The sequence below is a fragment of the Strongylocentrotus purpuratus genome, unplaced genomic scaffold, assembly GCF_000002235.5.
Source record: "Strongylocentrotus purpuratus isolate Spur 01 unplaced genomic scaffold, Spur_5.0 spur5_scaffold_9, whole genome shotgun sequence".
NCBI classification, from domain to species: domain Eukaryota; kingdom Metazoa; phylum Echinodermata; class Echinoidea; order Camarodonta; family Strongylocentrotidae; genus Strongylocentrotus; species Strongylocentrotus purpuratus.
In genome coordinates this window covers 9,224,930-9,240,074 of record NW_022145615.1, presented here as the reverse complement: position 1 = coordinate 9,240,074, position 15,145 = coordinate 9,224,930, and the positions used below count along the sequence as shown (strand labels likewise).

At 37.3% G+C, this 15,145-nt stretch overlaps 1 protein-coding gene across 1 annotated transcript; it reads left to right on the top strand.

Moving 5' to 3' along the window:
- Positions 1-1,838: 1,838 nt before the first annotated feature.
- LOC100891272 (degenerin deg-1) lies at positions 1,839-13,667 on the top strand. Its single transcript, XM_030977359.1, has 11 exons — positions 1,839-2,313; positions 3,140-3,334; positions 3,815-4,016; positions 4,978-5,090; positions 7,152-7,315; positions 7,554-7,755; positions 8,555-8,627; positions 9,859-9,916; positions 10,429-10,502; positions 11,910-11,985; positions 13,235-13,667. The coding sequence occupies exons 1-11, from the start codon at positions 1,923-1,925 to the stop codon at positions 13,379-13,381; spliced, it is 1,695 nt and encodes a 564-aa protein (XP_030833219.1). The 5' UTR covers positions 1,839-1,922; the 3' UTR covers positions 13,382-13,667.
- Positions 13,668-15,145: the final 1,478 nt, after the last annotated feature.

Sequence of the window (15,145 nt, the reverse complement as noted above, 5' to 3'; positions counted from 1 at the left end):
TTTAGGGTTAGTATTTGGTATAGAGAAGGATCCTGGGCAAAGATATCATGTTCAACCTTTACCAAAAATTAATAAATGAGGTTAACAGCGGGGAATTCTTCATTTTCCTTTTGTAGTGCATTTACTTCCACGAGAGTTGCCAAATCTGTTTATATTTTGTTTTCTTCACTGATTGGCTTGAAGATTCCAACACCTCTTTACGCACATCTATCTTTGGTTACGCCCCCCCTCCCCCATTTTATTAAAGCCTTCTCTCTGGTACGGCCTACACTCTCATTCAATCATCTGTTATGAATGTGAAATATCGTCAAGCGCAGACAAATTCAACATTTCCCGAGTGATGTTCTTTTTCACCGAGGCGATAGGCTGACGTTGAAATAGAATGGCATTATGGGAGGTCTGTATGGGAGCTGAATATCATTCATGTAACATTGAACAACGAAATGCATGTAATAATTATCATATATAAAAAATTGAGGGTATTTCTGATCTGCTCCTTGCTCCTTGGCTTTGGACTTGGGTTTGGACTTGGGTCCCGTGCACATAATGTGTTGAGTGTCATGTGACAGATTTTCAGCCAATAGGATACTTACTAACATATTTCACATTTCATATAACAAATTGTTAAGTGTCACGGTGACAACTTTTCACCCAATAGGATACCCGTAAAAATATCCTATTTTATAGACAAGGTTAAAATTCTTTTGTGTGATATCAGTTCTCGATATCATCTCTGGAGATTATGTTTTGGTGTATCCGTGTATACACAACACGTAATGCATCAAAACTGATCGTATTGTCGTTGCAGGATCTGACGTCGTCTTTGTCCCTCTAGCAGCAATGAGTTGTCTCGAAGCGGAAATATGATGAAGACTTCATATCAAAATACGAATATCGATTTTATCGCATTAAACGTGTTTGGAATTTTGTGTTATTGAAAATACCCTGGTCACATCTAAAAACATCAGACGTGTCAAAGTCTCCAAAAAAAAAATTGTGGGAAGGGAAAATACGATTTTCTAGCCCAAGAGGAGAATCGACAACCCACTTAAAGGAAAATATGAAGACCTGTAGTGGAATAACACTGCAAAAGTATAAAAATGTATGTGTGTTTAACAAGTTTCTGACATTCAATCTACAAGCTGGGAAAAGATACCATAAATTGGGACCCAGTGAATCAAACCATAGCTTATTTTGTTACTACTTTTTAAAAAATTCCTAAAACTATTTTTTTTTTTAAAGATTTCGATATGTAGGCCTACCTTTGAAACAATGTAATTTTCGTATGTAAATGCAATAGTCTGTTTAAAAAGGATTCTTTTGTACGTGTGCCCTTTTAATTTTGTCTATTTTCGGGAACGGTAAAATGTCGTCTGATGACTGATATGAGTTGATAAGCGGTATATCAGCCTTCGAACAGACTCTGAAGCACTCAGCTTCAATACCGAGTCGGGTCTTTCAGACCAGAAATTGAATTGTCGGTCTCCAATCATATCTTATTGATAGTTGGTACACGTATGAAACAACCCACCTACACACAAACACGCACGCACGCACACACACCCACGCATGCACGCACGTACCCACGCTCACACATATACGCACGCGCCCTTGCCCACACCGGTGGCCATACATAGACGCGCGCGCACGCATACACTCGTTATGGCTTGTTCTACAGAACATCCGCAGAGTGGCTAAAAGACTGGAAGAAAGGTAGGAGGAACCTAGAACGAATGTGTGTTTTTTTATTAAGGAATTAGGTATTCCTAGAGAATATCTGACCCTCCCGGCCGGCCGCCTAAAAAAAGTGCCAGAACATGAGGAAAGTGACGGGATACTCATTTTGAAAAGACGACACATTTGGAAGACACAAAGTCATAGTCTTCAACTTTAGTTGCTCACTTTTGTTCTTTGCTTCCGGCATGTACAGGAAAGAAAACGTCGCCATGAACACTCTACCAATCAGCAACGGCCCTAACACGATCTCACAAAAGATGTCCGACTATGACAACGACGACGACGACGTCCCAAAATCTGGCACCAAAACAATCGTCGAAGATTTCGTCGACAACGCGTCCACCCATGGGATACCGCGAGTCCTGAATTCGTCTCGCTCGTCGATTTCCCGGCTGTTTTGGTGCCTTGTCACAGTAGGACTCATGGCTGCACTTCTTTACCAGGGCTCGAAGCTCGTCATCTCCTTCATTGGTCGGCCGACTACGACCAAAATCTCGCTCGTCACCAAATCGAAGCTCGAATTCCCGTCCGTCACGATCTGTAACCTGAACATGATGAGAAGATCACAACTGAACGGTAGACCTTTTAATTTCTAATACATTTTCTCCTTTTTATAGCCCGTTTTTTGTTGATTTTTTTTTTCCCATTCATTATCAGGAATATTTTTTATAATAATTGACTGAGAAACATTATCAAATAATGAGCCACTCCCGCCACTCATCCTCTCCAAGCGCTATAGTTCTCCTTAGAACTATAAGCTAAGAAAGATAACCAACAGTCTTTTCAAGACTATACCAACAGTCCTTTTCAGGACTACAAACCCTCAAGAAAGATTACCGAAAGTCCTTTTCAGGACTTCTCAATCCTCCCTCTCTCTCACATGGTGCACCCGCAAGCCTACTGTATTATCAAATAATATTTAAAAAAAATAAAAACCACAAACACCAGACACAGAACCTACAGATTTCGATACATGACTACACAACCATGAAGCATATGACATTTAAATTTAATCCTTAAATGGATATTGATACGTTGACGTTATTACACATGGGAAAAATAATTAGATAAGTCAGAAATCACTGACTAGAGGTATCTTTTGCTAGTGGATACGTCGTCAGACTGTGGATCGCAGGGATCGCGATTCGAGTCCCGCTGTATGACTATTTTCCTGTGGCAATATATTAATCTACATTTGCCACTTTCCATCAAGGTTTAAATAAGTACTGGTAGGTAGCCTAGCAGAGCCGGGGCCATATTGAAGTACCTCGATCCCCTTATGCAGTTGATCTTTAAAAATATTCAATACTTATGTATAATTTTTATTGAACCTTTAAACCGTAACTGTTCACTTATAGGATTATCAACTATGATTTAAAAAAAATCTTTATATCTTGTGTAGGGACCAGGTTCGAAGCCCTAGCCGATTTGGACAAGGCTAGTGACATCGACGGAATCGGCCACGACGATTCCGACTACGATTGGTTCTTCAGTAGCGATGATGCGTCTCCCAGTTCGCCAGGGGGTGACCCCTCAACCACTCCTCAACCTGGTCGTCGTCGTCGTCGTCGTGCAGTTAGCAGCGACAATTCTTACAGTTTAGTGTTTTGTCTCTTTATATTAACATACATTCTGACTTCCATCATATCCCTTGTCATTGCACTCTGTGAAAAGCTGAGTACTCTTCATGAGGGCTGAACTTAAACTCTCTAAGCATGAGTATACCCTATAGTATTTACTTCCTGTTTTGTCAAGATTTCGGTCATCAAGACAAATTCTAATGAGAACCACCCCCCTTCCTATCTGGAACCACTCAATTTTGACGATACGATTTTATTGAGAAATAAAGCTATGTTAGACTGTAATTGTATCAAAGTGAGAGAATCGTATTCATATCTTAGTGAATGTCTTTAACATGATGTATTACATAGAGAATGAATATTTCGAATGAATTCAGTACAAGATGGTAAATAAACCCAGACAAATTTAACTGGACTGAACTGTATCGTACATTCTTAAACAATGATGTCATTATTCCTTTTGTTTCCACTCGTCCACTCTTTATTTGTTTGCCCAGATTATGACTACAATTACGATACATGGGACAGCATAGAAGACCCGAATGATTGGGAGAGATTCTACGAGAGTTCCACGGCAAGCGACTTTAGCGATTTCCAGGCCGTAGTCAGACCGACGGAGGAAGAGCTGAAGAAATACGGACATCAGGCAAAAGATTTCATTCTGCAATGCACCTTTGATACCCAGCCGTGTAGTTACAAGTGAGTGATTAATAATGGCGTAGCTAATATCCTTCATGCATTCTCTAGCGAGCCAAGGAGGACAAAGGGGTCGCCCCACCCAAGGAGAAGAAAAAAAGTGACAGGGAAGATGTATTCCCTATCTCCGACATTGGCTGCTGACCGAACCGGGTAGGACTGTTTAGACTGTCAAAAAAAATCGAGGGGGGGGGTTGAGATGTCGAATTGCATAGTAATTTAATGATCCTAGCTGCATTTGCGTGCATTTTACTCGTCATGTGTAATGCTATGGTTGGTGGCTTCTCAGAAAAAAGTGCACTTGTTTTAATAGGCGCACCAGCGTTATTACCCCGGTCATTGCAAAGAAGTCCAATATTTAGCCGTCTTTACAGGGTACCCATTTACACCTTGGTGAAGAGTGGCAAATGTTGATTAATTAACGATCGTCTATTAGAAAATTAGTCAAATTCTCTTGATCCTGCTAGGGAAGACAGCAGCAAACAATACTTGACGTAATTATTGATTGCACACTTCATGAAGATCAAGTAATAGATTTCTAAAAACTTGTGCTGTTTAAAAAGTATTTATGTTCTATTTGAAGAAATTCATGACTATCGACTAACAGTCAGAAAAAAAATCTGGAAAACGACAAATATTTAAAAAACGGAAAGCATTCCACAGTCAGTGAGCAGGGATTTGATGAAAATTGACCCACAGCATTATTTTTCAAAAATATAAAAGGGACATCAAGTTGACTAAGCACAAGTTTCGCCATGTCTTTTGTAAACACTGCCTCGCATTTACCGTTGATGGTTCTACATACAATGTGCGTTATTCCCCATTTTCAAGTCATGATTTGCCTCTTCTGTAGAATTGAATTGAACTGAATAATCTGAATTTAAGTGAATTTTTTAGGACTTGCTGAATGACCTCTTCACAAAATACCGTATATTTCTTTTTGTTTTTCTTCCGCCATTTTTAGAAATTTCACAGTCATTCAAAATGTCAACTACGGAAACTGTTTCGTGTTTAACAACGCACATAAACTGAACAGAAGTACAACCATCAATACTACGCGGACTGGCAGTCAATACGGTATGTATTTGCCAAGACCATAAATGCTTCTAATTATAACTGAAGGAAAGCAAATTTCTTCTTTATTTTGGCAGTCTATCTAGTATCACCTTCTGTCTTTCGGCAGCACGGCTCCTTATCTTTGTCTGCCTCACTGACTGTCTTCTCCATCTCTACCCCCACCCCTTTCCCCCCCCCTCTCTCTCTGTCTCTCTGTCTCTCTGTCTCTCTGTCTCTCTCTCTCTGTCTCTCTCTCTCTCTATCTCTCTGCCTGTCCATCTCTCTCTCTCTCTTTGTCTTTAATCGTTAATATTTTAAAACCCCTGCATCTTCTTAAATTGTGAAGGATTTGTTTGTTGTTGACTCTCGGTTTGTGCCTGATTTAGTTATTGCACAGCTCGAGAGTCCTCTATTGTCGATGTTAGGGTTTATATGTCTTTTTTGCAATATTCAGTGGTGATAGTGTTTACAGGATATTTTAACTCAGTTATGTAACTTATTTATGTTTTCGTTGATGCCATTCTATTATGTATACTTGACTTATATTTTATATTTTATATTATACCAAGGACAGGTGGCAGTATTCGGACCGTTTATTCTCATTTTTTTGAAGTGCTTTTATTTGATTTCAATAAATCCTATATTAATACTCTTCGTAACAAAACGAACATTCGGATGGATAAAGAAATTAAAGCATGTTAGTTTCAATCGGAAAATTCTTGCGACGACTTCTGTTCCTCTTCGGAAAACAATAACATCATTGAATCAAATATAACTATATATGCGAATATATACGGAGTGTTGCCGAAGGAATAGTTTTGTTGAAATATCCGTTTCGGCAATATTTCGTGAGTACAAATTGTGCGTTTCAGTGCGTATACAAAAAGTGTACCCAACTCTTGTAGCTCCTGATCTAAAATTCATAACCAATATGATACCAATTCATAACCAATCTATTTCATGATGAAGATTAACTTGTTTTCTGCCCAATGACACCATATTCATAATATTTATATAGCTTATTATCAGTTTAAGTCAGTTCAAGGTTGACTTTTGGTTGTAGTTTTCAACAATTGAAAACAAAACTAGTCGAACGCTATATCTGTTTTCGATCATAATGCAACGGTTGCAACCCACGATTTGAAAAGAGTCGTGAAATTGTGATAGAAATGTTTGTTTTTGTTTTCATCTTGTTTCGAGAATAAAAGAAATGTCAACAATATGAATATAGATACACACTGTATACTATTATGGAATCGAGCTTATGGGATTATAATAAAGCAGTCAAACGAAAAGGACACGTAAGGAAAAGTCATTGACTTTGTATAGCTTATTGTCAGTATAAGCCAGTACAAGGTTGACGTTTAGTTATAGTTTTCAACAATAAAATGAAACTAGGGATAACATATAAATTGTTTTCAATCACAATTATGCAACCCACGAACTGATAAGAGTCCTCGAGCTGTGACAGAAATTCTTTTTTCTTCTTTCATACTTTTTAGAGAATCAAAACATGTCAGAATTTTCTGTTCTATTGAAATTCTTCCAGAATATGCAACCATGGAATATATTACAAGGTCACTGAAAACGTGATTATACTGAAGTGACCATTGTACCCAAAGCATACCAGAAAGAATAACAATGTTATCAGGGTTGTATTCCTGAATTTCCCTTGGCATGGTTTCAGTCAAAAGTATGTTTAGGCCCAGTAAGTTCTATTCGTGCATTCAACAGTGGATAAACATATATGATTATATACATATATATTTTTTTTGAAATATATAATTGAATCGAATCATCATTTTCATCAACAAAATTTCAGTACTGCTGAAAACGCAATTGCAAAGACTTCCCAGAAATGTAGGCTTGTTCTAATAATGTAATATGGTATTCTGTTATATATGTTTTGCCCATTTCACTTATAATTGTAGGTCATGCACGATGTGATTGAAATTGCATATGTTGATTTTCGAAAGTCCTTGCGCTCGTGTTTGGTATGAGGCGCCGTTTGTAAAACAATTATATAGACAAATTATAGTTTGGTGCAGGTGTTTGATGCTCTCCTCTTATCTTATAACCCAGGCCTTCATCTGACATTGATGGTGGAGCAGCCCGAATACATCGGTATTCTCAGCCCGGATTCTGGTGTCAAAGTCGCCATCAACGACCCCCGCATACACGCGTTCCCTGAAGACGACGGCTTTATGGCAGCGCCTGGAATCGCCACTTCCATCGGGCTAAAGAAGGTATTATGACGTTTTGCTTACCAATACTAATCATAATAATTGTACTACTACTACTACTACTACTACTACTACTACTACTACTACCTCTGCTCTTCTTGTGGGCCCTGCACTAATTAATACCCAGCATTACTGGTACGCCTACCAATTTCGGAGTTAATGTTCACTCTTCTGCATTCAAAAGAAGTGCAAATACGATGTCTAGTTCGACAAGCTCAATGTCTATCTTTTCCTCCATTAGACAACAATCACCCGACTGCCCAAGCCGTTCGGTGACTGCAAGAGTGACGAGTCATCAGAGTACTACGAACCCGAGAAATACGACTTCAACCGGCGATCCTGTATGAAGCTTTGCCTTCAAAAGATCATGAAACAGAACTGTTCCTGCATAACCGACATCCTCATCGATGGAGACATGTGTGGGGCCATCGACAAAGAGCAAGGTACAATAATAATATAGATAATGATAATAATAGTAGTAATAATGATGATACTGATAAAAATAATAATAATGATTATAATATTGATTAGCATGATATTAATAATCATTATGATAATAATGATATTAATAATGATATTAATAATATTAATGATACTATTAATAATAATAATAATAATAATAGTAATAATAATATTAATAATCAAAAAATAATAATCATCATCATCATCATCACAATAATAACAGCTGTAAAAATGATAATCATAATGATAATTATAATAACAACGATTTCGAACGTAACCGACCAAAGTATTATTACCCCAATCACTGGATACTATTACGATGCCTTGCTCAAGGACATTAGTGCCGTACCGGGACCGAACCTACGACACTACTAAATGTTTTCTCAAAGCTGAACTTTGGAATTTAAACTTTTTAAAGTTACTATTTACAGCGTCGCAACATTAGCTCCGGGACTAAAGCTCTAACAAGCGCTGTTTGAAGAAAAAAATGTTAGTTACACAATACTATTTACGAAAGAAGGTTTAACTTAATGAGCTTCTTCTGTTGCATCTTTGTGGGGCTACACTGATGATATTGAACAATGGTAAGTTCCTGGACATAAGGAGTAGGATATTAAGAATGGAAATTTGATAGCCTACGGGATTTTTGAGGAAGACCCCCCCCCCCCCCCTCTATACACACACACCCACACACACACATTTTGTTTTACTTGTTAGATAATGATAATCAGTGCTTGATACAATTACAAGTACTTTTTTTATTCATTCATTTTGTTACAGTAAAATGCAGGTCACTTGTTTTAAGAGAGTTTCTGAAAAACAACCTTGGATGCCAATGTTCCAACCCTTGCAGGTGAGAAACGGTTTGCGATTTACAGTGCATGTAATTAAATATTATAAGAAACTAGCTAATGCAAGTGCAAGTCTCCTAGGAGTGGATCAAGTTGAGTCCTGTTTTCAGACCGCACATGCCTTCAAAGTGTATGGTTATTGCTCTTATTCTTATCTATGACATTTCTAGTGCCCTTTTAGTTATGAAGGTAATTTTAGATCCCGAAATGTGTGAAATTTAGCCAATACGATCATACCAATTCAGCTCCACGTAAAAAAAACATGGTGACCGTTAATTAATTATTTAATTAAAAATAACACTACATGGGCCGGCTGGTTGTGCATCAGATAAGCAACACGAAAATGCCAACAAAAAAGCCAACATCGACATTGGCTGAAATACGACGTAAAAGGCGTTATTTCGTTTTTTCAACGGTTTTTTCAAATTTTTCAAAATATCTAATATTTGTTGTGGTACACAAGTATTAGAAATTGTTATATTTCAGCCATCTCTGAACCGATTTTGATCAAACAAAGATGATGTTGTCATTTAAATATTATGTTCAAATTTGACACTCAGTTTTTCATTATCTCACGACAAAATTATTTTGTGTAGCGCCCTCTGCAACAGAACTCAACTATCCCTTTAAGTTCTGAATTTTTAATCGGCACAAAATCAGGAGAAAAAAAAATTTCCTACAAGATAATGTTATCAACGTCTACTCAATTTGTAGGTGGCAGTACCCAATTTTGACAAGGTAAATAGAGAAATTTCGCTCACAGTTGTCTGCGTGATACGTTCCAAACTTTCATCCTAATCAATCCCATTTATTTGGTTCCTCAAATTTTTAGTCGTTGTAAGCGGAGCGCCAATTTATTGACGTATGATTGCCTCAACAGCTAGCAAGGCCTTTGATGCACCAGATTTTTAATTTATTTCATTTTTTTGTGGTCAAAATGAAAAAAAAACTTATTTTTGTTCCACTAAAAATGCACATTCGATTTGCCCCTCCCCACCCCCCCCCCCCAAAAAAAAGATCGTTGTAGACAAAGGGCATCAAACCATTTCCCCCAATAAGATGTATACTATAAATGGAAACAACACAAGCGCAAAAGCAATACCAATTGTCAGATTACATAATACCTCGTTGTCGAGTTCACACATTTCAATATGGGATTCACAAGTGTCATTTTTCAAAAGCAGTCGTGATTGTGTCTCTCAAGTCTCAATATCTTTTTTTTTCTTCCTACAGTGAAACTTTGTTTAACCCGACAATATCAACATCACGATGGCCAGGTGTAAGATACGAGGTAGGCTCATGCATGATTAAGATCTCTCCCCTACATTTCGATTTTCCCAATGACACAATTCTATATTATAAAGGGTATGGTGAGTGGGAGGGGGGAATCCCTTCGCCCGCACCAAACATGATAATGGTCGAACAAAAATTCGTGGTCATCTATAAGTAAGACCGAAAGTTCATGAGACCGACACAATAAAGAAAATTAAGGAAAGACGACTAGATTGTTGGTCGGGTGATCTCTCAAAACAGCGCCTTATAGGATGCCGATTTGTATATACCATTGATGAGCAATCGAGTAGCTTCAAATCTTGTTATGATATTAATTACACCATTAAATTAAAAAAAAGAAATTGCAACAAATAACACAAGAGAGATTCAGGCAGCAAAAGGTTGACCCTTCACGTTCAATTCGTGACTGCGGCTTTTGATAAACTGTAAACATGGTAGTTGCAGGATTTATTCCTTTTTGGGAATAGTCGATAAGAAACCTTTCTTTCTGTTTACATGTATGTCTTACAGGCTCATATGTACCACAGGCTGGCGAATATCAGCGCAAAAGCAGCTAAAATTCTTACCAATGCTGAGCAGTCGAGGTACGTTACCATACAAATATACACTGTCTTGAGAGGTTCTGGATAATACTATTGGTGAGAGGTGACCCGAATAGTACTGGTCGAGTCACCGAGGCCCATAGTTTTTACCAGTACCTCGAAAAGAAGGCAGTGTATATTTGATTTATATCCTACATAAGAAATGTATAATCATGCAGAATAACTCACCTTTATTTGCTCCTGTCTTGAGGTTCCTAATGAATCAACATTCATCTAACTCTAACTCGAATAAGTTCTAACGTCAACGATTAATATACTGTACAGTGCCTCAAACGTTTAACGAACAAAGTTCCAAATATATATATATATATATATATATATATATATATATATATATACAGTGCGTCCCAGAGAAACGAAACCGAGAGTTATCGATGTTTTATCATAACTCTATCACAATTATAATTAACAAATGACGCATATCTGTAAAGCTTAGATCGTCCTCTTTCATTTCATGCAACGCATATTTCACGCATGAGTAATTAAAAATAATTGACAAAAGACCCAAAAGTCGATTGGCGAATGGTTTCTGAATTTCAAAGAAAAAAAAACATTTGTAAAAAGTTAATTTTCTGCCCTTTCATATGACACCTCAATCAGGAAAAATAAGCCAGGAATAACAAAGTTCCGTTTGTTTAAAGTAATGCCTGAGTTTCCATAGTTTTTCAAACGAATTCGTTTTCACTGGCTGCCTGCCGTATCAACAAACCTTAAGTCCGTTTAGTTGACAATCAGCAATGCATGAAGTCTTTCGTCTTCTTTGTTTGTTGTAAGGGCAATCAGCCAATGGAACGGATTCGTTTGATAAAATTATGGTGAAATGCAAGCATTACTTTAAAAAACAGAACTTTGTTATTCCTGGCTCATTTCTCCTGATTTAGGTGTCATATGAAAGGGCAGAAAATGAAATTTCTAGAAATAAGGTTTGTTTTGACAGTTTAAAGTTGCCGAGGGAGTATCACTTTCATGCTATTTTCCGGTAGTTTAACGTATATTGTTAATTATGTTTCTTAGAGTGGTTATCATTCCCTACAACTTGCATTGCATCTTATTTAGGCAACATCATCAATGATAATGAGAACATATCACGGAGTACCCAGAATCAATTACTGGTACGCAGAATTTCCGGCATCAGTTTTGCCAAAAGTTAAAATAAAACAAAAACAAAAACAAAATCATAAAGCATTATTTATACTTTTTTAGGAGATTTCAAAACTAAGTCAAACCGAACTAGACATTGATTCCTACTTTACAATGTATATAGTTCAAATTCATATTGGCATTAACTTTATCTCCGACTTATCTTATCAAAAGTCGACATTCATTATTACGACACTATCAATATGTACATTTCCATCACTGTGTCTTTGCTATTTTAACTTTTGACAGAAACAACCTCGTCCGACTTAGGGTGTTCTTTGAAGAACTCAATTTCGAAGAGGTTCAAGAATCTCCATTGATTACGGTATGTAAACAAAATAAGAACATAAAAGTCTTCTACTGTTTTTTCCTAATACTCACTTCATGAGTATAAACTTCACTTTTGACAAAAGAAAACTTTTTACATTGAAATTTCAATGTTTTTGCTCTTTTAGTCCTCATAGTATTGCGAAACCATAAAGTGTAACCATTTTGCTTTATTATTTTGTAACAAATAGAGTATTTTCATGTTTGTGTATTTCATTCCATTTAGATTCACATATTTTGCCGCAGATATGCATTTAATGAAATAAATCTTTGAGTCAGTCTCTTTCACTGCCACAGTAAACTTGCTATTGAATGATGTCTGTAACTTGCTAGGAAGCCGATGGGCTTAAATGCTTATATATTGCAACCAGGGAATATACGGTTCTATCCGACGATTTTGGTATTAAATAGGGATGCCTTGTTCAAGGATATCAGGGCATCAGTTTGTTTTTGAACTTGGGACCTTCCTCTTAGAATACAAACCCTTTAACCATTGGGCCATCTCACCACTTTTGAAGAGTCCTATCTCGCATCAAGGGCCAACGTGTCTGAAGACGGTCGGTTGTAGCAACTACTCCGAAGATCACGATACCAATCTTGATCTAAGGAGACACGAACGAACGAACCACTTTCGAAAAAAAAAAATGTTCATGTGTTGTCTATGTCGAAAGCGGGAACATAATATCAATGTGAATTTTTCATTAAAATTAGTTATTAATAAAATGCCTAGACGTAGTACATATCACTCACTTTGTCTTTCCTAATCAACGAGGCAACATTATTCTCACAACTAGTAATGGACACACCGAATAGGGTTCAAATCAGAGGGGAACACCTACGTATTGATGCTGCTCTAGTATAGGTCTTACGGAACGTATGGCAAAGAGGCCCCCTGTATTCCTCTAGAGTCTAGACCCATTCGTATGAATTGGGAACCTAGCAATGCTGGGTTATAATTGCAGGGACCACATAATGAGCAGTCGTGGTATAGTGGTTCATTTACTTGGCTCTCAATCCAAGGGGTGTAGTTTCAAGCCCAGCCCTAGTGACCTTAGACAAGACATTAATTCACATTTTGCCACCCTACACCCATGTGTGAATAGGTAATGATAATTGCAGGGCCCACATGAAGAACAGTATTGTGGCTACTGTGGCTAAACATGGTAACTAAGACCAAATGAATATGATCATTACCATTATGAATTACTATTATTCTTCCTTTTTTTTATCAATTTGTCTCTTGACAGGTGGAAGCTCTTTTCGGTGGTGTGGGTGGATTGATGGGTCTTTACGTCGGAATGTCTTTCATATCACTGATGGAGATACTGGTCTTCATCATGGAATTGCTGCGGTCTCTGTTCTGTCCGAAGAAAACCAAAGTTTCTGGACTCTGAGACTGGTTGTCATACAGAGCGTACCTACCTTAGTATATGTTTTGACCCGGTCTAAGCATGCTGAAAGGCTGGTTTAAATATGACATGGTTAACCGCTGGAAGAAAGAAAAAACCCGCCGCGGTATTTTTGTTGTATATAGTGTTTATGAATGGCAATTGAGCGCAACGCGGTGAAACGCGTATTTAACTTAGTCTTTATAAATATCAAACCGGAAAATTATGGTTAACACTGAATTCAGATGGTCATAAGGTGTGGCGTGTTTCGACGACGACCGAAGTCCCCGGTTAACAGTATAGTATTAATGACTGCTTTGAGAGAAATAGTTGTTTTATTACGCTCAAGGGAAGGTTAGAATTGTGCTATTCCCCGAGGCTTGCCGAGGGGAATAGCCCAATTGTAACCTTCCCGAGAGCGTATGAAAACAACTATTTCTCGAATATTAAAGCAGTCATTAATACTTTTATATGCCGAAAAAAAATAGACTAAAAAATAAAAAATAAAAAATACTTTTTTTTTTTGTCGAAGGTGAGAGTCGAACTCTTGCGTACAATGAGTGATGAATCTTACACCAACGCCTTACACCACTCTGCCATCGCGCACTGTTCACATGCTTGGCAGTTTTGTACAATATATACATTAAAATGGATTGAAACCGGCTTCGGCGTGATGAATGCTTCGCAAAAGCACCCTTCTTTTACTTTTGCAATGCATATTGGCACGAACTTAAATCAAGATCTATCGGCAGATGTTGTTTTTTTGTTTTTGGAAGTTTATTTTCGTCTTCATGTCAACAGTGCAAGATAAAATTGTCGGTAAGATCGATCGAGATTCAATTGTATTGAAATTACCGACCAATCCTTCGCACACATACGGTATCCTCGATCGCTCAAACCATTTTTTAACATGTAAACCTATGGGGTAACCATGGAGGCTGACCTATTTTTTTAATAACCATGGTTATTAAAAATATTAAATGTTTTATGCATGGTTACCGGGAATTTTACAGGAACAGTTGAAGTTTATGAATGCAATTCGACCAATCAGATGGCTGGATTTCTTAAGTGAGGTATATAACAAACGTTATACACCAGTAGACACCCATGGCCTTTTCTGAGCGCTCCCCGTTTCTCCACTTTGAAGAAACGTCTTTTTTAATCGTTGAAAAATGCTAAAGGCATGCTGCTTTTTCAATATTCTAACGTTTAACTAAGGTAATTGCAGACCGATTTTACACATTTTTAGGGTTTGAATTTCGAGAAGGATTAACCAAAAAGAGATTGTTGGCATGTATATAGTTGCAATCGTTTTATGTGAATATAAACTACTCCAAAACTGAAAATATCTTAAACTATTTCTTTGATATTTGTTATTCTCTTAGCATAGGCGCCCCCCCCCGAAAAAAATCAACAGTAAAGGAATATAAATGGTTTGTATTTTTTAACCAAAAAGAAATAATAAATATTTAAACCTGTATTGAATGACATACAAATCAAATTCCATTCAAATAAAAGGAAAGTAAACAAGAATTAAATTTCCTAGACATTACGCATGCTCCTATATTTATCAATGGAGGATTTTTATAATAGCGATATGCGCATATCGTGGCGTACTGTTGGGGGGCTTGCCCCCCCCCCCTTTAAAAAAATCAAACGTGGCTGGCCCATGGATGATCATCTTACCTTAATTTAATGCCTCAAAACGCTGAGCTTCCAAGGGCTCCGCCCCCAGACCCTAAAATTTACGCTCTACCTGATCGTTAATAC